We start from the raw sequence: 24,730 nt of genomic DNA on the forward strand, positions 1-24,730 counted from the left end.
TCCGGGGTGCAGCGCAGTCCATGGTGCCAGGAAAGGCAGGATGCCTCCCTTAGCACCCAGGTGCATGGGAGCCACCTGAGGTAAGCACTTCCCAATCCTCTTTCCCAGCCCTGTCCCCGCCCCCCCAACCCAGAGCCCCTTCCTGCACGCCAAATCCCTCATTCCTAGCTGCGTTGGGTCACAGACATCAACAATTTTCGTCAACTGGGTTGCCAGAAAAAAGTTTGAAGACCACTGGCCTAGAGCACCTCTGCCACCAATCCACAACTCTCCAAATCAGGAGACTGATGCTCCTTCCTGGTGGGGAACAGTGCAGAAGGTATCTAAAAAACAGCAACAGCCTGGTCACTATGAGAGATCTAGCAACTGCGAAGTCACCACTACATGAATGAGGAATTTTCAATTTCCACTTCTCCCTACAACCCCTTCATTCTAATATTTTAGTTCAGGTAGAGGTAATTCACTTCCCAGTACCCAGTCCAAGTAGCTAGCCTGGATGCTATGGAGATGTACAGTGGAAGGGGAAAGGAATCCTTCCCCTAAGGCCCAGAAGCAGCTGCAGAGCTGCTCTGTGGAAGCAACTTCCACTTAACGGCTGGAGCAAGGAATGGACCTTAGAAAATCCCCTCAGTAGGGAGGTAAAGAGGACAAGAAGATCCCTGCAGCAGTGGATCTCTGACACCACTCTTGTCCCAGCCCATCTGGGCCCCTCCCATGACCACATGCTGCATGCTATGATGCAGAGAAATCCAACAAACTGAAGAGTAACTGTGCCAGAAGAGATTTAACAGTGATCTCTTCTCCCAGAGAATATGCATTCAAAGTCCTCCAATAAAATCCTTAGGCATCAAGGCTCAATTTTAAAAACTGTTTTGCTTACTTGCACAGCATTTAACTGATTAAGAATAATAAAAAGGATTGATTAAACGATTTGGTTAGCACAGACGCAAAACATCATGCATTTTTGTTCCACATAAACAAAGGTCTATTGAGTATTACCTCCATATCGATTTACTAACTACACTCATTTATTTTTTGACTATTCATTTTATACAAAAGTACTTGAAACTATTATTTAAATTGCAGGCGTTCCATTGTGGTAGGCACTGTACAAACATATAGGGAGATATGATCCGTATCCCAAAACGTTTACAATCTAAGGCTTGATCCAGCAAGGAGATGCCAAGCACTCCTGTTCTACAAGCTTTTTTTTTTTTTTTTTTTTTTTTAATTTAAGCTCATATTGAAGACACTTAGCATTTTACACGATCAAGGCCTAATTAGAAAAGGCAGACAAAGGTATGAGAACCGCACATACATGCAAGCAAAGTGATCAGCAATGGTTCCCAAACATTGTGTAAGGTGCACATGGAGTTTTTGAAGTATATTACAAGATACCAGGTAAGGTAAGGCAAGAGCAGGAGGGATAAGTTAATAGGTTCAAAGCAGTAGGAAGAGAAAGGGATGGAGACACTGACTGGGTAGAAGGGCTAATGAGGGACATGGGAGAATGGAGAAGAACACTGAGCCATGCAGAGTGTAGCTGGTGGTAGAGGGGCTGTGAGAGAAACAAACAGAACAGGCTGGGAGCACCAACAATCAGGAAACAAAAGAATGCTGATGTCACTTGAGCCTAGGGGTTCTGAATACTGATGATGATCTTCCCTAGCTCCCATCAAGGGAAGTTCTCTGCCCTCCACTTGCTTCTGATCTACCTCTGTAGCCTAAGATTTAGGGAAAGGGGAGGAATTGGGGAGCAGATGCCTCAGGAATTAATTAATATTGTTTTGTTCATTTAAAATAGGGTTATGGTTGTTTAGAGGTGAAAGAAATGTCCACATTGGTGCAATGCAATTTATTCTGATGCTTTTTGCTCAAAAAGCAGATGAGTTTTCTTCTTTAAAACATACAAGTGGGAGTCACTGTACACTTTTATCTGTAAATCCTGCAAATCAAGCATTATTTTATCTATTGTTTCAAAATTACTAAACCACAATGCTTCCAACCCTGCCATCAAATCTGCTTAGAATTTACAACAATATAGTTTATTTTTAAGATGTAAGAAGGTCTAAATTCAATCCTCCATTTAATGGATTTTGTAAAAAATTTTTTTAACTGTGTTTCAATGTAATTTCCATCTCCATAACTTCTAATCGTCTAGATATTTATGCCCAGATAGGATGCACTCTTCTTTGCAATGCAAAGCCAGGGAACAGGAATTGAGTTATCAGATTGGCTAATAAGATTTCTGGCAGTGACTGTAATAAAATATAATTAACAACTTGGAATTTATGAGCCTCGTCTTTTAACAATATAAATATTTTTAATATTATAATGTTAGAATTTTAACAAACCACTCCAGTGCATAAATTATAGTGTATTAATTTATTTTTCAGAGTTATATTGCTTTTCTAGTCTCCTACTTCCAAGTTCTTTTGATATTACAGTCCAATGTCTGTGGTATCACAATCTGCCAGCTGACTTCTGGCTATGGGGGAAGGGCAAATTATTAGAACTGGCAGGGCCAGTGCATGGAAAAATATTACAATCTGTGCTTCTGCTCATTTTAAAGCATGGGTACTCCTCCTGCCTCTCACAGATTTTGTATGACTTTGTGTAAAACGCTTAATCTTGCTGTACCTCACTTACACTATCTGTAAAATGGAGATAATATTTCAACTTGATATCAGATCCTCAAATGAAAAAGCACTCAATCTTGGTCCGTATAATTGTGCTGAATACATACAAAACTGTAGCTTTCATCAGCCAGACAGATTTCCCTTTTCATCATGTCTTTTTGTCACCCTTGACCAGAAGCTCATTTAGTTCAGTATATGCACGTGAGTGACACACACAGGATCTGATTTTCAGCTATGGGCCTCCTTTGTGTGCCCATGAATTGTGAGCGCAAATAATGAGGAATGCAATTTTGCACTCAATTTGTATTCATAATTCGTGAGAAGAAAAGGGGCTCAAAAACTTTTTTTTTTTTAAAGAAAATTTTAAAATCCCAAGATTCCTGTGTATTATTTACATTACTTCCATGTAGGGACATTTCAAATGCCGTTCTATTCTAAAATGTCACAATGTCATTTTTACAGTAATTGCCTATGCTTATTATGTCTTTGAGACATATAAAATTTGATTAGTTTACAAATAAAATGGAGTTCAGGTGAGGATGCATGAGAAGAAAAGGGCCCATTTTGATTCTCAGAGCATAGATTGAGTTTGCATGTTTGGCAGGTAGAAAATAAATTCACATTGTTGGATTTGTAAAATGAGCATATCTGATTTAGTAATGACTGGGACGTAACATAGACACCCTATAATGTCATTTTTATAGTTGCTTTACCAGAGTTAAACTATACAGTACCAAAAGATGGCTGAGTGAACTTCCACTAATATGAAAAGCATAGCTGTCACTCATTCAGTAAAATCTGGTGCTAGGGGACTTGCTTTGAGTCTATTATTAGATAACCCATTTTCCCATAGGCTCATTCATAAACCCAGGAAGAGAATGAGATGATAGGACCAAAAACGAGGCCAACTGGTTACCAGAACACTAGTAGTTTACTGTAAGTCTGATTCTTTAGGGTTAAATAGCATTTCAGAGGGTTAAGGAAGATTTCTTCAAGTTAGACATTAATTTTTGTTACATTCAGCTTCAACAAAGTGGTGAATTCAAATTGAAGCACGTGCTTCTCCCAAGACATTTATTTCCACATTATAGTTTTAGAACGTAGAGGTATCTATTTTGCTAATATAAACATTGATTTGATGTCAAAAGTCACTTTGATAACTAAACTACACTACACGTTAGAAATGGAAGAGTTAGTAAGTTCTTTGACCAAGAAAATTGCCCCTTGTAATAATGTGACTGATTCCCATTTTTCAGAGCCCTTGCGCCACCCCATATTTACACCAGATAGAGTCAAGGCAGCAATTTCTCACATATGGGGCACTCTGTACCAGATGATGCTAAATTGTACGGAGCTCTCCTAACCACACCAGGAATTGTACAGATTATCCTTGGACTGGATTTACTGCTGAAATGTCTCCTGGGAAGTTTCATTTCCTGGACAATGGTTTAGCAATAAAATCACAGCAACTAGAAATTCCTGGCTTACTGCACTTCTGTGGCCACAACAAGCACAGAAGTCACAGAACAGAGCTAGCAAATACCAGGAATGCTCAACCCTATCTCATCCCTCTTTTACCACCACATTTTGTTTGGAGATGCTGGCTGATGTTTATTAAACACTGTGTCTTTAAAACAGACCATACACCGGAAACTAGTAAAGCAGGTTTTAGTGCAGATTAGTCACCTCGAAAAGACTTGTCAGAAAGAGCAGCTGACTCCACAGAAGAGCTGGAAACTCTGGTCTTGAGACATGTTCTCTCTCTAGAAAACCTACTGTTTTCTTTCATCACTGGGGAGCTCTGGTCTGACAGTCTTGAGTGAGTCTGTCAGACTGGAACTCCTGCTAGGAGGGTTAGGATCTTCCAGAGAACCTGGGGACCATGGACAAATGGAGTGAGATGTAGAGGTTGCCATGTGTGTATACTTTTATTATTAAACACATATACACAAAAAGAGTAGTTTGTAAAGTGCTTTAGGCTCCTTCTGAGATGACAAGTATTATAAATAAACTCATTATATTGTTATTATAGGATTATACTACTCCCATTAGGGTATTCCTTTGTTTGTTTCATACATGCAAATGTCAACAGTGTAAACATATATTAATAATAAAATAAACTAAATTCTGGATTCAGTAATATTAATGTGATAACTGTAGGGTAATTTTGTAAAAAAATTATGAAGACAGCAGTCCAAAAACACAATAAACATGATTTCAACATCTGGTAATAACTAAAACTTTTTAAAATCTCCATCTGATATCTCTACAGGAAACATAATTTAATAAAAACACTACGCTTTACTCCAAAAATTAAGATCAATAGGAGGAAAAAATGTTACAATAAATGTCATGCTACACTGCAGTTAGATTTAGTTTAAAAAGTCATGTGTGAACCACATTAGATTCTGACTCTACCCTTCTTTAGGTTGAAAGGAAATATTCAAACTGATTAAAAATGTCATTTTTAATTTCTTATATTGTCAGTTTCAGTCTCATATATGACGACACCCTCAGATGGAAATGTTTTTGACAGAATTAACCTTCTTACTGCTGTCTCAAGTAAACCCTTTTGAGACTATTTCTTCACAGAAACTGTATCACCTTTTTGGACTAATACTATTATGCTCATTCCATGTAGGGACAATAGTTCAAGTGTCTAAAGACATGCTAGCCAATCACTCTGATGAAAACTGAAATCTTATTACTCAGGAGTATTACTGTGTAACATTCTGAATGCAGCATGATGGTTACCCATTCCTGATTGGAATCAATTTTTAACTTTTATACTATGATACACAAGAAAATGGATTTAGCACGAAACATACCAATAATACAGAAATATAGGATTTTAAAGCAATTTCCACAGGATTAAGAGAATAACTCATCCATGAAAAGTGATTATAATAATTCTTTTACTTGCAAAAGGAATAAAAATACTGAAACTCAATTGCATGGACTTTCATAGTTCTTAAATAAACATAATTACCGATATTCACAAAACCACGAAGCTATGCCTGGGGAATGTGGGAGGCAGTCTGTGTGTGGAGGAGTGTGCTTTCAGGAAAGGTAAGGTCTCAATAAAGCCAGGCTGAATGTCAGCTTTGGTATGTTTCAGAGTAGCAGCCGTATTAGTCTGTATTTGCAAAAAGAAAAGGAGTACTTGTGGCACCTTAGAGATTAACCAATTTATTTGAGCATAAGCTTTCGTGAGCTACAGCTCACTTCATCGGATGCATTCAGTGGAAAATACAGTGGGGAGATTTATATACATAGAGAACATGAAACAATGGGTGTTACCATACACACTGTAACGAGAGTGATCACTTAAGGTGAGCTATTACCAACAGGAGAGCGTGGGGAGGGGGACCTTTTGTAGTGATAATCAAGGTGGGCCATTTCCAGCAGTTGACAAGAACGTCTGAGGAACAGTGGGGGGTGGAGGGGGGGGGGAATAAACATGGGAAAATAGTTTTACTTTGTGTAATGACCCATCCACTCCCAGTCTCTATTCAAGCCTAAGTTAATTGTATCCAGTTTGCAAATTAATTCCAATTCAGCAGTCTCTCCTTGGAGTCTGATTCTATGTTTTATGTAAAACTTCCATGTGTAAATTACCTTGGGGAAGAAATGAAGAGACTCAATCCACATTTTAAACAAGACTTTGACATGACAGAAGCCAATAGGAAATTACTTCTCTCATGTACAGCAGTCATCTGATTTACTCCGTGGCTAAAATAATATTTAAATAGATTATTAATATCACTGGATACGATCAACACATACATACCTGAAGTATCATTTACTGGTGCAGGTCAAACGACCTAATCATTTCATTTATATTGAAAGCAACAGCATGATTTATTGAACAATGGATAGAGGCTTTCTTCGAACATCTTTACTGGAAGGAATGGTGTTAGTCAGATCAGGTAGAACAATTTCACATGCATGAAGCTTTATAGGGAAAATGCTGAGCTACATGACTGTTATATCTTTAGCACCAGTAATTTCAAACACAATTTGGATCTCTGAAAGTAAATAATCTGCTCTTGCAGGAACCAGAATATTAGACACATACTGGGGGAAGGGAAAGGTTGTATTTGTAAAGAACTGCCTGATACAAAAAGATGGACCAATACAAGCTTGTTTGAACAACAAGAGTCAAATAAATCTGTACATTACAATAATAGCAGCATCACTAATTGGCATAACCTTTGCTAAATGTGATAAGCACAGCCAATATTTGCAGAGGCAGCAACAAGAAGTTCTACATAAAGACTTTAGGTTGGCACTGACAACAGACTATATTCTATTACCAAGCAGTCTGTACAGGTTAGCATGGTGGCAAGATAATGCAGAAGATTCTGCTTTACTAGGGCAAAACAAGGTATTTTTCACTAGCCTTGTTCTTGGAATCATCAGAACCATTTTTGGCTGTAATTTTTCAATTCTGGCCTCAGACAGATACTTGCCTTGAAAAATTTCAACCTAAATGGTTAAAGTTTGGAAAAGTTATAAGCAACTGAAACCAGTATCTTTATAATGAAGTGTTAGGCAATCTTAATAAGAGCCACTGCTTTCAGCCCCACCTATAATACAATGATAATTATAGCTTTTATCACTCCAACTACAGCTAATGAATAATGGCAGTCTATATATACACAAGTCTGCTTATTTTAGATTTTAAAATATAGATTTAAAAAAAACGGACTTGATTATAAAGATGAAATACTATGTCAAAAACTTGGGAAACTGTATCAATGTTTATAAATATTTAATATGCCAGAACAAAGCTGATACTCTAATGGGTATAAGCTGGATCTACTTTCCTTTTTTGTCCATTGTCTGTACTGCAATGGAAACATTACATTAATTGTTCTTTACAATAAATGTTACTCACCAACAAATTTGTCAGTAGTAAATAAAAAAATGCAACTGAGCAACAGAAATATGTACTGATATAAATGTTTTCAAAATAAATATTGTTTTAGAAAAAGTCACCTAATACACAATATTGGTAAATAGCAAGTAATACCAACAGCTATTCTTGAATCATCACATAACACCAACTACCCATTTATCTGGGTTAGAATTATTCCATCCTAAACTGAAGAGACATTTGGCCACTGTAGATGCCACTGACTGCACAGCAAAATTAAGGTAAAAAATTTAGTTTAAAAAAAAACAAACCAAAAACACAAATAGCAACAAATTTAAATTTAGTTTAAATTTTAAATGCAGCTTAAAATAAAACATGCATATTTTAAATTTAGTTTAAAAATAAAACACAAATAGCAACGAAACAATCACTTCTGCTTCAACCTCAAAATAATGTCCACATTCTACATCCAAATACGTACATATGTAGTTTTAAAATATGCTGTACAGCATGTATTTGCAATGTACTATATAGATTTTTTTTTAACAAACATTAAGGTATGCAACTTGAAAGCAATTCAACAGTACAAACAACAAGGCACAACATTTCAGAACATGAAATGAAAAAGTATATTGGGGCAGATCTACCACTGGTGTAAACTGTCGTAGCTCCACTGAATTTTCATAGTTATGAAAATTTATACCAGCTGAGGATCTGCCCCATTGTTTACAGATTAAGCTGCAGGGGTAATTATACTGCCAGATTTAGAATCTGATCATCATGGGATCCTTAAATGAGCAGAAATATTATTATTTATACTCTCGTAATGCGTGCAGGCCTCACTGTGCTAGGCATTGTACAAACACCTAAAGAGAGAGTACCTCTGGGCAGGGCTGTCCCAGAAGAATTTAAGATATAAACAGAGAAAGGAATCAGAGGCATAGAGAAGGGAAAGGACTTGCCCATAGTCACACAAATAGGCCAGTGGAGAGCAGGATATAGTATCCAGGTTTCCCAAGTCCCAATTCAGTGCCCTATCTACCAGACCATGCTGCCTCCCTCTAGTCAAGACCTCAACCCCAGAGGCACTGTTTGAAAAAACAGACACAGGATTAAATGTAACATTCTTACAATTCTTAAGTAAAAAAAAAAAAAAAAAAATTACCAATACATCTTTTCAGTAGCACTTATTTGCAACAGCAAAAAAAAAAAAGTATAATTTATTCAGCTTTACAATAAATACACAATTTATTGCATCTATGTACACAACTATATCTATATAGATATAATTCAGTATATGTACAGAATATATTTGTTCAATGTTTTTTAATTTGGCATGATTGAACTAGAAGATTTACTTCAATCATAAAATAAATCCAATCAATATTTTCATTTTAACTACAAAATTTTAATCCTAGAAGTCAACAGAGTTGATCTCTTAACAGGTGATCTTACTGAACACATCTGCTGTTATTCAGGTTTCTTTAAAAGAATATCTAAATAATTCATGCAGACAGAAGACTCATTTATATTGCAAACCTTGACATAGGACTAATACACTGTGCCTCCTCATGTCTCAGAAATTAAGTCACCAACACCATCCAGATCTACCTCCCTCTTTCACACAGAATCCTCAAATTCAGAGATCACTACATCTCCCCACAGAGCGCGCTTGCACTGACATATTATTACTGCATGTTAAAGGGGAGCTCCCACAGGTTTTCCTGTTGTGTTTAGAAATCAACAGTTCCCAGCACACAAGTACAAACTGAAAATTTAACTGATACAGTGTCATATCATTAATAACACTTCTTAACCGACTGAAAACAACAGCAGTGACATATCAACAAGAACACATTCTGTGTCTTAATATTACATCAGCCTATTGTACCATAGTAGAATCAACGTCTCACTATACCGGGATGGCCAAGCTGTGGCTCCGGAGCCACATGCGGCTCTTCAGAAGTGAATATGCGGCTGAAGCACCGACTCCGGGGCTGAAGCTACAGATGCCAACTTTCCAATGTGTGGGGGCTGCTCACACATCCACCCCTCCCACTCCACCCCTTCCCATGCCCTCCCCTGAGTCTGCCATGCCCCCAGAGCCTCCTGCATGCCATGAAACAGCTGATCAGGAGGTGCAGGAAGGGAGGGGGAGACGCACCTGGAATACTGTGTGCAGTTCTGGTCTCCCATGTTTAAGGAGGATGAATTCAAACTGGAACAGGTACAGAGAAGGGCTACTAGGATGATCCAAGGAATGGAAAACCTGTCTTATGAAAGGAGACTCAAGGAGGTTGGCTTGTTTAGCCGCACCAAAAGGCGGTTGAGGGGAAATATGATTGCTCTCTATAAATATATCAGAGGGATAAATACCGGAGAGGGAGCGCAATTATTTAAGCTCAGTACCAATGTGGACACAAGAACAAATGGATATAAACTGGTCATCGGGAAGTTTAGACTTGAAATTAGACGAAGGTTTCTAACGATCAGAGGAGAGGAGTGAAGTTTTGGAATAGCCTTCCAAGGGAAGCAGTGGGGGCAAAAGACCTATCTGGCTTTAAGATTAAACTCGATAAGTTTATGGAGGAGATGGTAGAATATGATTTTGGCAATTAATTGATCTGTAAATATTCATGGTAAATAGGCCCAATGACCTGTGATGGGATGGGATCTGAGTTACTACAGAGAATTCTTTCCTGGGTATCTGGCTGGTGAATCTTGCCCATATGCTCAGGGTTCAGCTGATCACCATATTTGGGGTCAGGAAGGAATTTTCCTCCAGGGTAGATTGGAAGAGGCCCTAGAGGTTTTTTGCCTTCCTCTGTAGCATGGGGCACGCGTCACTTGCTGGAGGATTCTCTGCTCCTTGAAGTCTTTAAACCATGATTTGAAGACTTCAATAGCTCAGACATAGATGAGAGGTTTATCGCAGGAGTGGGTGGGTGAGAGAGATTCGGTGGCCTGCATTGTGCAGGAGATCAGACTAGATGACCATAATGGTCCCTTCTGACCTTAATATCTATGAATCTAATCAGCGGGGCTGCTGGTGGGCAGGAGGCGCTGGGAACGGGGGTGGAGCTGATAGGGGGCTGCTGACAAATTACTGTGGCTCTTTGGCAATGTACATTGGTAAATTCTGGCTCCTTCTCAGGCTCAGGCTGGCCACCCCTGAACTATATCCTTATAATAAACATCCAATTTCATATCCAAATCCTTCCTTTTCCCCTCCACAATTTTGTTTCTGCAAACTGGTAACTCTGCAATCCACATCCAGCTCAGAGCAAAACAAACAAACAAATTCTGAAAGACAGAAACCATCCTCCAGCTTTGGTTTGGGCCTTGATAGTTTGAGGGCTGATCACTTAAACCATGATTTTCTCTTCCCACAAAGGTTGAGGAGATCTCTTGATCTTTAGCTTAAAAAAAAAAAAAAACCACACAAAAACAAAAAAAAACCCCACCTTTCCCAAGTAATGAGTTTCTGGCACTATAGATCTAGGAATAAAAACATTAAACCTCTCTAAAAACGTTTAGGGAATCCAGTACATTGTGAATGTTACTCTCCCTATACGCATTTGTCCTTATTAAATCTCCAGGCCAGGGGCATTTTTTCAAATGTTCTGTCTTAATAGCTGGAAATATTTTAATATCAGGCAGATAAGTTACATAATCTCTGCCATTTTTTCATTAGGAGTCTGGAGAATAGCATTATCTGCACTGACAGCGTCTGGGCATTTGAGTAATCTTTTTATAGTACTTCAGTTTAATAACATCCAAGCCTGAAACACTGTGTGCCTGATAAGCAGCTCACACAAATCCAGAAAGTAAATGTTCTTTGAAGTTTGCATGTTTTTTACACCGGAAATACCATGCACCAGTCACACTGGAAATGACATGCACAGGTCATGCCAAAAATGCAACCCCTCAGACAGATGAAGGATTTGAGCTCATGTTCTAACCCAGATTTCTAAACTGGCAGCACAGCACCCTGATAACATGCCATCAAGTCAACCTGACTAAGACAATCTGTTAATAAACTGTGTGCGCACAGGCAGCATAGGAATGTCTCCTCTCCCCCTCTTTTAAAAGTATACTTACTTTCATCTACGCAATGCATCATAAGTGATCACAATAAAGCATAAAAATAAATTAGATTTAGCAAAGTTATGAATAACCAGGATTAAAGTTTATCTGATATACAAGTTACATCCAGACTTCCTGGCTACCATCCCTGAGCTCTACCATTAAGATTCTCTGCTCGAATCCCCTCCTTAAATTGGATATCTGCAACAATGTGAGATCTACCATAATTCTTTAGGTGCTGTGGTTATACTGTCTAAGCATCCATTAGGACAACAGTCTTGAAAGGGTTTAAACACTGAATGCTTTGTAAGGTTTAACATTGAATAAAATCCTGCCATTCAATACACAGTGGAGCAAAGAGAAAAGATATGGGACTTAGCTTACCCATAAAGGCACAGAGGGTGCAAAGTGCACCTCACTGTCTCTAGGGAAGCTGAACCAGTGCTCTAAAGGGATACAGAACATTCTGTCTCTCAGATGCTTGGCGGGCTGCTTCTTGCTCACACACTCAGAGTGTAACTGATGGCTCTACCTTCGGTCAGGAAGGCATTTTCCCCCAGATCAGATAGGCAGTGACCCTGGGGGGTTTCTTCCGCCTCCCTCTGAAGCATGGCACATGGGTCACCTGCCAGAATTAACTGGGTCTCTCATATCTAATCAATTCCCGCCACTGCAGGGCCTTGGGCATTGGTGCGCCTGTTCTCTCCCTTTGGCACACAGTAGCTTAGGCTACATGTACACTGCAAGCTTGGGGCGTAATTCCCCTGCTTGTGTAGGCACACTTGTGCTCGCTGTCACTAGCGTGAGTACAAACAGCAGCATAGCCAAGGTAGCAGCGGTGGCACGGCTGAGCCATGGGGAGCACAACCCCACCTGAAACTGATGGGACTGTATCTGGCACAGCTCAGCCATGCCTGCGCTGCCACTACCAGTGCTACGATGGCTACGCTGCTATTGATACTCGTGGGTGCTAGTGCAAATACCTGTGCGCAGGCAGGGGAATCACACCCCTAGCTCCTAGTGTACGCGTAGCCTTAGTCTCCTCAGGGTTCTAATACTTTGGTCTAATTTGGGTTGTTGGGTTTCACATGTGGACGGGCTGGGTGGAGCTGGTGACCCGTAGTATATAGGAGGTCAGACTACATGATCTGATGGTCCCTTCTGACCTTCCAGTCTATGATAGGATACCGTGATTCAATGTGCAAGTTCCACCATGCAATGAATCAGGTCCATTTGTTTAATCTGATTTAACGTATAGGATATTCAATACCAGGCTAAGATAAACTACCCATGAAATGCAAAGGGCCAAATGTGACTTTTAGTTTAAGGAGTTCTCTCACTAATGTCAGTCATTAGTGGCCCGAGAGATCAACATGCACATTTGAGGGCAGAAGCTTGCCTAACGGGTGTAAGTGAAGGAGATAAAAATTAGAGAGAGAAATTCTGAAGGAAGTGTGGATAAACAGGGAAAGAAATTTCTATGCAGTTGACATTAAAACGCAAATTACAGACCCAGTACTTTGAGATGCTAAGCACTTCCTAATACAGTATATGCCTGATTTTCCAAAACTCTGTTATCTGATCATCCACATTATCCAATTCCCTTCCTCATTCTCCTTGTTGGGGGACAACAAGGAAGGGATTCAGATAATGCAGAGGTCTGAACAACAAAGAGGAGACTCCCAGCCACAGGGAGGCCATCCTGCTGCTGAATGGCTCCTGTGGCGGTGCATGGAGCCCTCTGCAGCCTTGCTGTCATGGGACCGAGGACAGGTCTACACAGGGATAAAAAAAATTGGGACGCTGGCCTGGGTCAGCTGACTCTGACTCTCAGGGCTCCAGGGCTGAAAAATTGCTGTGTAGACGTTTGAGCTCAGTCTGGAGTCCGAGGTGTGAGACCCTGAGAGGCTCCAGCCAGAGTGAGAACATCTTCACAGCAATTTTTAGCACTGCAGCCTGAGTTCCATGAGCCTGAGTCAGCTCACCCGGACCAGCCATGGGTCTTTTATCCATGTGTAGACATACCCTATGTGAGCAGGGCTGTGACAGTGGAGCTGCAGAGGGCTCTCTGCACTGCCGCAGGGCCGGTGACACCTAATCCTGCAGGAGCCAGGAGCAGGTAAGACTGCAGTCCTGGTGGGGCAGAGCAGAGTCCTGGCCATGGGTTTCTGCTCTGCCCTGCCAGGACCATAACCTCCTCCACTCCACCCTTGGCGCCTGCAATAATCAAGACAGCAAGAGCAGCAGTGCAGGGAGCCCTCCGCAGCTCTGCTGTCACAGGCGGAAGGGTGGAGGGCCATGACAGCAGGGCTGCAGAGGGCTCCCTGCACTGCTGCTCCTGCCCTCTTGATTATCTGAGCTCCTGATTATCTGAATAAAATCTGTACCCCCATTTTAGTGTATACTGTAGATCAATGGGAACCAAAGGTACACAGACCAGACCCTCAGAAATGATGCTCCAAAGTTTGGTGGGTACTTTCTGCTGTGAGAAAGTCATTTTTACACGACATGCAATGCAATGTCACTCTAACCGTCAATAAACCAGTGCATTTAGCTTTGATAGATATAAGACATGTGAGCTATTTATTATTACCTTAAGAGTCAGTTATGCATCTATTCTTCAGTGTTTAGTGTTCTCAAAAAGAGCTAGGTCTGCCCAACAATGGAATGTCATTCATAAACAACAAAAAATTAAGGTCTTTTCAACTTATATAAATATAGTTATCACCAATTTATCAAAGACTACCAGAACACTTATCTTCTAAGTATAGGGGGAAACTGTAATCTCTCCTATATACCAATATGCAGTATACGTTGCCTTTTAATAGCAATCTCTGTAAACCTTTAATACTGTTTTTCTTTACAGGAGGCCGGGCACGCGTCTTATAACACTAGACAATGGAGTGAGAGGGAGATACCAATGTGAGATGAGGTCACTAGCCTGTAAAGGAGTACTGTATCTCTGCAACAACCCCACTACAGCCTGGCCAGTGATGGATTCAGACTACTTTCTGACTGTCCGATAGCAAGACTGCCAAACTCAAGATTTCAAAACTCAGAAGACAAAAATAAGGCCATAAGATTTATTTCCAATCTGAAGTATGTACAAACCTGTTCCCAGTTCCCCACATGTACATTACAGCACTAGTGCAAGCAGAATCATATCCTAAAAAGAACTGAAAACTTACAGAAAATACAGCAGGGTGGGGATTGTCAATGCTGTATTTGCCAATTGGGCTTGTATCTATGTCAGGCTCCCTCACTTGTATCTGCCCCACTCTTTGGCCCAACACAGCAATGTCTTTGTATTGGGTTGCATATATGACTCAAGCAGCCTCATCCTTTGAATTTTGTTACTTTTCTTCATTATTTTCTTGAAGCAGGAGTAATCAAGATAGTGGTGGTGGTGATTAGGTGGAAATACAAATCTGAAATTCTGAAGGACACCACTGTCATGGGATTCCTGTTTTACCCCTCTCAAACTTGGCACTGTCCCTTTAATTCTTCGTATCTTGTACTATGTATAGAATTTTGTCATCCCACTGTTCTCCAGAGACCTCACTCCTCTACCTCCTCCCACCAAAAATAATACAAAAGATCTCTTTGGAAGGGGGTGGGGGCATAGTATTCGTTTAAATTTCTCTCTCTCATTTAAAAGGAGTGAAGTAAATGAAATAGTTTGTTCCTAGCATTGTAAGTGGTTAAAGAATGGACAACTGTATCCAAGAATGCAAGCAGCTACGTTAATTTTCTGAACTGTTGAAATCTAAGCAGAGACAATGAAAAGCAAAGGGAAGAAATTATGTACACCTGAGAAGAGATATTTTTTTAATTTGGTTCATTGGAAAGAACATACCTATTAGAGAAATGATGTCCCCATCACAGCTTACAGAGCAAATGGCAAAAGGAAATGGCCACATAAAACAAACATTCATTCTTTAAAATGTGGATTGTTTTGCAAAAATGAGATACCAGCCCTGAGTCTGCAGAAACCTTTCTTAGGGCCCATTTCTGCCCTTGACAGATCTGCACAGCTTCCACTGCCTTTTACAGGAATCATTTGTGCATAACCAAGGACCGAATTGGGCCCTTAAATCTGATAAGGCGCCAATCCTGCAAACACTTATGTGTGTGCTTAACTTTACTACGAGTAGCCACATTGTAGACTACTCAGCAGGAAGTAAAATTAAGTACATGCATAAACAACAATAACCTTCATATATATGGAAATGGACTATGTAATAAAAAAAACCTCACTGTGCACATTCATCCAGGTATTCTGCAAAAAAGTGGGAACATTCTGAAGTACAGCCCCACTTTGAACATTGTGAAAACCTAGGGGGGAGGGTGGGTCAGTTATCTTTGCAACTGCAAATAATTTTTCTCCACTTAATTGGTTGCCTGTAACAAACTTCTTAAGTGGCATTCATGTTGGCGGCTTTTAAGAACACATTGTGTAGTTACATTCAATAGTTAATGGTACCATTGGACTAAACACATGGATCTGAATAGTGATTATCTAATTCTGGGCGCCCTATCCCCCAACTGATCCAACCTCAAAGTGAAATCGCTCCAAATAATGCTTCACACCATAGCACTGGCAGCAGCTAGCCTCTTTCACAATACTACAACCAGGCCTTGTTGGACCTTATAAATTATTAACAACTTTAACAAAGCCTATCCTACATTCTGATGAGTGGCAGCAATGTTACTATCAGCAACTTCCAGATTTTTCAGACCAGCCTCTCCTAATGTCTCCGTCTCCCCACACCGAATTTATTTTTTGGTGGGAGAGTAGAGGAGGGTCAACCACAGAAGCTGCTGATATATACACACCAATATTGACAACTTCAACTCTGGAGTTCAGCAGCCACTGAAATCATACTGCTCTGATGGGAACATGACTGGCTTACCATGGAAATCAGTTTTCCTTGCTGTCTGTGTGAACTTGATTGGAGAAAAAAGGCAAACAAAGGAAAAGGAAACATACCAACTAGATATCAAGATTTTGTTTACTTTTACAATAAAAATCAGAGATTAGATCAGCATTCTATTTGCAAATCAAAAGCAAAACACACACACACACTTACTTTTCCATCCATGGTGGGGGAGAAGGTAGATTTTTGTCAGTTTTTCCAAATACTGGCATAAATTTCAGAAAAACACCCCTTGCAAACTGTATGGATAGTGATTAATTTTTACCTTCTATTTTGTGCATTTGACTCACAGAAAGGCATGTGTGTATTAATTTTAGTGGATAATGTAGAAAATATTAGAATTAGTGGATAATGTAGAAATCTCTGAACATATACTCTGTGTGTATGTGTATTAATTTCACACACACACACACACACACACGAGTCTATGTTCAGAGATTTCTACATTATCCACTAATTCTAATAATGGAAGTTCCATGGTTGGAACTTTGTGCATTGAAGTGAGGATATAACTCCCCTAAATAATTGTGTGTATTACTGGCCCACTGCCATATTTTTCACCAAACCAGATGCACTAGATCAGGGGTTGGCAACCTTTCAGAAGTGGTGTGCCGAGTCTTCATTTATTCACTTTAATTTAAGGTTTCGCGTGCCAGTATTACATTTTAATGTTTTTAGAAGGTCTCTTTCTATAAGTCTATAATATATAACTACACTATTGTTGTAAGTAAAGTAAATAAGATTTTAAAAATGTTTAAGGAGCTTCATTAAAAATTAAATTGAAATGCAGAGCCCCCCAGACCGGTGGCGAGGACCCGGGCAGTATGAGTGCCACTGAAAATCAGCTTGTGAGCTGCCTTTCGCACGCGTGTCATAGGTTACCTACCCCTGCACTAGATAGTGCCAGTAGGGAGATGGCCACAGAGCAAAAAACTCACTAAGACTGTATGATCCTAGGAAAATTCCCACTGCAGCCATTTTCTTTAAATGACTGTGGTGCTACACTCTCCCAATGGGCAAAAGCAAACAAAAGCCATAAGCAGGAAGGAAAGCCAGAAGAGAATAAAGAGAGAGACAGGAAAACCAAAAAAATAGGTACAAAACATGAACACAAACCAAAGATACAAACAGCACTTAACATCTTTCAAGTACTGCCAAAAAAATAAAAAATCCACATATGGCAAGGAGAATGGGGAAGAGGGAGCCAAAAGAAAAGGATAGCCTTGGAGGCCCTGTTGTTCATGTAACACCTACTGGGAAGAAAAGAACTGTGTGGGTCACTTAAATTTAAAGATGAGCAACCAAACTCTGGTCTCAGAGTAGCAGCAGTGTTAGTCTGTATCTGCAAAAAGAACAGGAGTACTTGTGCCACAAGTACTCCTGCTCTTTCAACCAAACTCTGTCTCAGTAGCTCTAGAACACAAAATGTAATCAATTCCATCAAAGCATAGGGGACAGCTAAATTTAAAAACAAATTCCCAGGGCGAAAGATCACAGGTTTCCCTCAATATTTTCTCCCATCGCAGATACTCTGAGTTGGAGGGCCTCCTATGTCAAAATTCCAGGTGAAATCACTGAATACAAGGTTAAAAGAACTCTCTTAATATGGCTTAAAGTCCCACCCAGTGACTGAATAAAATGAACTCCTAACCTGTAACAACATTCCAAAGCAATACAAAAAGATGAAAATGATATTGTTAAATATGGTCTGCTCTGGATGACTGTCCTAGCATCACTCTCCCAAGACACTGCACTGGTTTGAAACATTTACTTTTGAAACAGGTATAAAACCAAAACACACACAAAAACTGGGAGACATTTGAGATTTCACTCAACTAGCTTGAAGAGCAAACAAACAAGAAGGACATAATCTTGCTCCCATTGATGTCAATGGCAACACCCACCCTGACTTCAGTGGGAATACGGTAGCTTTCAGGACTGCACAATCCTATTTAAAAGTAGAATGGTTGGAGGTGAAGTGCTATTCAAACTGCTGTTGCACTAACACAGGTAATGTAAAAAGAATAGGCTCTTGTTTAAAAAAGCAATCAAGCTTATAATAGCTTTGGGATGAAAGGTATATAATATACAAAAATAAATTACACACACACACACACACACACAAATAAAACTACCCTGGGATAGACTCCATCAACCAGCAAGAATATAGTACTCACTGCATAAAAGCTAGTATTGGCCAAGGACACCAGGGCAGTCTCCCACTCTACAAAAAGCATCCAGGGATCTTTAGTGTTTATGCTGAGTAGACAAGACCTTCATTCTTAAGTTCCCTTTTGCAAGATCCACACACAGTTAATGAAATGGAACTCCTAGTATTTAAATGACTAATAAAATATACACACAGCACTTTTATTATGGAAGAAAATTTAAATAAAAATACTGCACTGGTTCCTATCCTGAACTGCATGATTCTGCACTGACATGGACCCTTGCTCCTTACTTGTGCCCTTTCCACAGTGTTCCATTGCCCCTCACTCTCACTTGTCTGCTAGAATGCCTATTTATTTCCTTATTGATTTTATATTTCCACTCTTTATCTTGATATATAGTTTTTTTCCTAGCTACCTAACTCTGTAAACCATTTACTCTTTTGTCTCCTTCCTTCTGTGAAGCATGATATGACGCTTTTCATGGGAGACAGTATAAAAGAAATTAACTGCATGGCACATAAAATGTGTGTCAAAGGAAGAATTTTTTTTAAACCAAGACAATATATTCTGTGGAACATTAAAACCAATGTTTTAACCCCAATAAGATGCTCTGGGCTGTATGCTGTGACCAATATCAGCAATTTTCAGGCCAATCAAAGGTACCCAAATGATATGCCCGAGGCATTTCAATAACCGTAAAAATATGCATCTTAGAACAACTGTTTAAATATTTGCATAATACTTGATGTGGCTTTAATTTCAAATCTGCTTAAAAACCATAATGCTGTCAGAGCATAAAACAGACACACCTACAACAGTAAGTAATGAATACAACAGTTTTTCACCCTATGCTGCAAGAAATAAAAGTCCCAGTGTCTTATTTCCTTTCCCTTCCCCCAACTAAAATAATATTAATCTAATCTGAAGAAACAGCATTACCTTAGCTGAACATAATCAAATACATCATGTGATTCTACCAAAGTTGTTGGCTTAAGAATGCTGTTTGCTTTCCACCCTCCACTACAAATTAGTAACCATCTGCTTAATCTCAATTGGGATGGCTGTGTATTTTACCTACTTCAAAGAGGAATGCTGTGTATAAATGCAGCACTTGGGAAGGTGGGGGAATCCTTGCTGCAGGACGACATTAAAAAAAAAAAAAGGTCTCTGCAAAGTTACAACCATTTGCCTTTTGCCACTTATTTCTGACTGAAGCAAGTTCAGGTCATTTCCTGACTAACACTGCAAGTTAGAACAAGAATACACTCTATTAATCTTTAATTGAAGTGCCTGCAGACTGAAGCCAAAAAGGGACTGATACTATATTTAAAACACAAAAAGCATTAAAAAAATAAAAAAAACCAAGGATATTGAAACTGCTTACCTCGCTCAGCTCCGCAGAGGAGTCATTTCCATATTTCATAGCAACTCCAGAATTCATGATTAGACTTTTCAGGGCTTGGCTATTTCTACAGATTTTAATGCTTCCAAGCTTTGCTCAATAGATTCAACACTCCCTTCTTCTCCAAGATTTTTCTGTCTTGCACATTTTGCTCTAGACAGCCATTTTCACTTAACATTTATAGAACCTAAATTAACGATGCACGGTCTTCTAAAGGAGCCAAATTGGTTTTCATTTCACAAACAATCCATTTCTGCAAGAGACTCATTAAAGCTGCAGAGTGCAGGGTCACAGAGAATGCAGACAGTTAGTAATGATCTCCTGGATACTAAAACTGCCCAAGTCCATGTGAAATCTATGTTTCAGCTCTGCCTCTAGTTTTACACTGCCCTTTCCCCAGCTAGATTTGAGGGCATCTCCCATAGGAGTTTAATATCCTGGCACCTATTTGGTGAGCTTCAGATGAATTCACAGTGAGAACACAATCAAAGTACTGCTAAGGTCTTAGAAGAGGAAAAAAAGCCGAGACAAACTGATGCTGTACTTCACGCTAAAGTTTCCCCGTCCACTAAGCCTGGAGTTGTAAGTGGTTTATGATCAAACACAGCTGTCTTGCTTCTAGCTAAAGGGTGCATGGAAGGGGCGGTGCCAAAGGAGAAAGGGAGGGGGAAGGAGAGAGCTACACAGAGTTCATTTTGGAATTGCAGGCATCTTTCCAGCTTTCTGTACACTAATTACTACAACCAAAACTACAAGGTAAGCATACAACTGTAAAAGTTACCTCCATAGCTATGTAGCTAGATTCTTATTTTCCCCTATATCCATATGCAATTATATGAGTTTCTTTTTATGATTTCAGAAAATTGAAGTGAACCTAAAGCTATATTTGAAAACCAGGAATTTTACAGGGTACATTAAAATCTTACAAAATTTAGGGCAGATATTATTAGATGAATACAAAAAATCAATCATTTGAATTTAGCATCTAACTAGTAGCCCAGGAAATTCCTAGGAATATAGGTTCTTATAAAGAATGTGCTGATTTCAACAAAACATACAACAGAAGATTTAGTGACAACCTTTTCCCCTCAGTCCTTGCCTGCTATAGGTACTCCACTCAGCCAAAATGTATACTGCTTTACATTGCTTGGTTACGCTGGTGAAGTTAGAAGCTTGGAGTCCCTTATCCTGTGACTGAAGTGTATCTGATCACTTTGTTTAATGAATACACCATATGTCTAAAATATCAAATCCTGGGAAGAGTTGATTTTTATAAAGAGCAAAAATCAAATCAGGACAAACGGCACAACTTCACACCTTGGCAAATCCATTTACACAGGGAACAGTGCTTGCCACGGTAGCATTCTGAAAAAGACCCTCTGAATAGTATGTTTTCCTCACCTATATTAATTACGGGATCAATAATCATCATCAGATACAACGATAATTCTTCTGAAGCACAATAAAGTCTATTAAGACCATAGAGGAAAAGAAATTATCAAAATAATAGCAATTAAACCTTTTGGGTTGGAGCACATCCTGCTTTAACGGACCAGGATCTGAGTATCAGTCCCTCCCCATTTCCCCTTCATGCCAAGACCTAGCAGGGGTGGATGCTGCAGTCTCACTGTTAAGTACATTGTCTTTTTCCCCACCCTGGATACATTTTCCATCATTTCTTTTCCTTCCTGATTTTGCTTTCTAGCATCAACTGTTTGTTTTCTTTACCTAGTTTCTTCCCTGTCCAACATACATCCCCTCTATTTTTCACTCCGTTTTCTGCACCCAATTCTCTTATTTTTGTGTTACCTTCCCTTTCTCACCTTCACCTCCCTCAGTGTTCTCTTATATTCTTGCCTGTTTATCTCCTTTGTCCCCAACGCGTGTTCTCGTTCACCTTCCCCCAGCTGCTAGCAACGTACTGTGCTGCTCTCTGCTGGTAGAACGCTGCTGTGCATAGGGCCGGGAACAGCATTGAGTACAGCTGCCTAAGAAAATACGGCCAGAGTACATGCCCAGTGGCCGTGGCTCAGCAGGTCTCCAGAAGCAGCCAGAAAGATGGGCGTGCCCCACCTCTCTGTAAAGTCCGAGGTGCCTAACAGGTTGGGAGTCCCAGTGTTGAGGAATATATGCTCTTATTTTCATATGTAGAGTCGTTAAACACATTAATTTCCTGCACACTATAATGGGGCTACCCATGTTTTCTCCTGTGAAAGCAGAGACACCTGATGGTGAATTACCATAAAATGTTTTGATACAATGCATCCGATGAAGTGAGCTGTAGCTCACGAAAGCTTATGCTCAAATAAATTTGTTAGTCTCTAAGGTGCCACAAGTTCTCCTTTTCTTTTTGCGGATACAGACTAACACAGCTGCTACTCTGAAACTGTAAACCTTGAGTTATTTTTTGTTTAAAAATCCACCATAGCTGACAAAGAAAAATTAAGAATATTCTACTCTTCCTAAATTAACCTCTCCAAATAGAAGTCAAGAGTGACTTTACTCTGCAAAAGGGATAGACTCCAGAGTGAAGACCTAAATTTATCCTCAGGCAAGCCCATTTCACATGGGGCTACAGCACATTATCTTTACAGTACTATACCCTTACACAACCAAACACAACCCAACTGAAAGAGAAAGGGATAAAGGTCCTAAAATAATTCTGTATTGCCCTCCTAAGGTCAACAGTCTTTTTGAACTACTTGCTGGCTAGCCAGTGGCTGACACAGGAGAACATGATCCTACAATCTAAAAAAGAAACTTCAGCTCTAAATATGAGGGTGCGATGCATTTGAGATGGACTCTGTTTTTGTGACATTTTAAGTGACTCTACACTTATACCCTTATTCTTCTGCCACTTTCTAGATTTGTTAGTAACACTATGGAAGAAAATAAGGAGTCACCAGTGGAAAAGTAAAAATGGAATTCAAATACATTCAGACATGCCAAGGAATATCAGGAGGCGCAGCCAAAGACTGTGTAAAACTAAATGTTAAAAATGGATGTAGAGTGAAACTGTAAACACTGAGGGAATGTTATATTTACATTAATCCCAGATGACTCTCACTACTAATGCTGGAACACTGCAAATGGGTGATATAGGGTTACATAAACTATGAACTAAAACAGAGAAGCCTGAACAGAGAATAAGTGCTGACACCTCACACTCAGCACTGAAAGGCATTTAGCATTTTTAAAGGGTCTTTCATTAAGTATATTATGGGGAGCAGCTTAGTTTAGCCCCAATTCTGCAAAGATTAATGCACCTGCTTTGCTTTATACACTGTGAGTAGTCCTATTGACTTCTTGCAGTATGTAAAGCTAAGTGGATATATAAATCCTTGAAGGATTGGGGTCTTCTGTTAGCATCAGCTTGAGTTATAAAACTCTAGTCTGGTCTCTATTATGGAAAATTGTTTTCATTTGGAAATTACTAGATTTAGTAATGGCAAAGGAGAATGTTTCTGCAAAGTGTGAAGAAGTTGTTTGAAAATGTTTTTGAGTTAAAATGCATTAAAAGTACCCTGAATTAAAAATCAGCTTGTTACTTCCCTTTCCAACTTTACACATGGCTAAACATCCTTGAAGACCTATGCACTGGTAAATTGGAAGATATAATGAATACGTTGTAACTAAGCATATGTATTGCTGGATTTTTGTTGTGAATAGCTTGGTGCTCAATACAGCTTGCATTGATGTCAATGGGAGTTATGGGCCAAATTCAGTGATCACTAACCAACGCCAAAGGGATTTATTTTTGTCATAAGCTTTCATTTGTTAGTGTAAGCATGTTGTCCTCTACTGGCTAGTTACAGTTCAGAGAAAACAGAAAGGATCAATCTATATACGTAAGCGGATAACAGACCTCTCCTTTCAGCTCAGGTGCTAGAGACCTTTGTTGTTGCAGCTGTAAAACCAGGGTTCTAGTCCCAGGTCTGAGGTATTTTGCTTAGAAGAGATGATGAAAAGACTAACAGCTACGGTTAGTTTTGTTCTCTTTTGCAAAAATAAAATCATTACCGTATTACATTTTTAAAGCTAAGTCTAATTGACAACTAGAACATGTTCTGAAATTTTTGAATAAATTAAGAACTTTTAAAAAGACTTTAAAATGGCTGCTCTTTTAAATTTTTATGAAGTCGACCATTTCTTGGGGCTATCTGTCAGACCAATGAAATCATATTACATCACAAAATTCAAAACCTAAACAGATCTAACTGAATACATCCAGGCAGCCTCACTGTTATAAATCCATATATAGTGGTCAGGTATAGAACCATAGTGATAAGAACCTTATAAATGCTAGGTTTCAGAGTAACAGCCGTGTTAGTCTGTATTCGCAAAAAGAAAAGGAGTACTTGTGGCACCTTAGAGACTAACCAATTTATTTGAGCATAAGCTTTTGTGAGCTACAGCTCACTTCATCGGATGCATACTGTGGAAAGTAGGGAAGATCTTTTTATACACAAAGCATGAAAAAATGGGTGTTTACCACTACAAAAGGTTTTCTCTCCCCCCACCCCACTCTCCTGCTGGTAATAGCTTATCTAAAGTGATCACTCTCCTTACAATGTGTATGATAATCAAGTTGGGCCATTTCCAGCACAAATCCAGGT

At 39.4% G+C, this 24,730-nt stretch overlaps 1 protein-coding gene across 4 annotated transcripts in view; it reads right to left on the reverse strand.

The window, feature by feature from the left end:
• MCC (MCC regulator of Wnt signaling pathway) overlaps nt 1-24,730 on the reverse strand; it is a 347,649-nt gene that overhangs the window by 207,827 nt on the left and 115,092 nt on the right. Inside the window, exon 1 of one of the 4 annotated variants that reach the window (XM_074952968.1) lies at nt 20,097-20,692. The exons of the other annotated variants lie outside the window; for them this stretch is intronic. Within the exon in view, the coding sequence (XP_074809069.1) occupies nt 20,097-20,153 (57 nt within the window). The 5' untranslated portion in view covers nt 20,154-20,692. Of the gene's footprint in view, nt 1-20,096; nt 20,693-24,730 lie in introns of those variants that run through there. 4 annotated transcript variants of the gene reach the window in all.

This window comes from Natator depressus, chromosome 5 (assembly GCF_965152275.1).
Source record: "Natator depressus isolate rNatDep1 chromosome 5, rNatDep2.hap1, whole genome shotgun sequence".
In the NCBI taxonomy this organism is placed as follows: Eukaryota; Metazoa; Chordata; order Testudines; family Cheloniidae; genus Natator; species Natator depressus.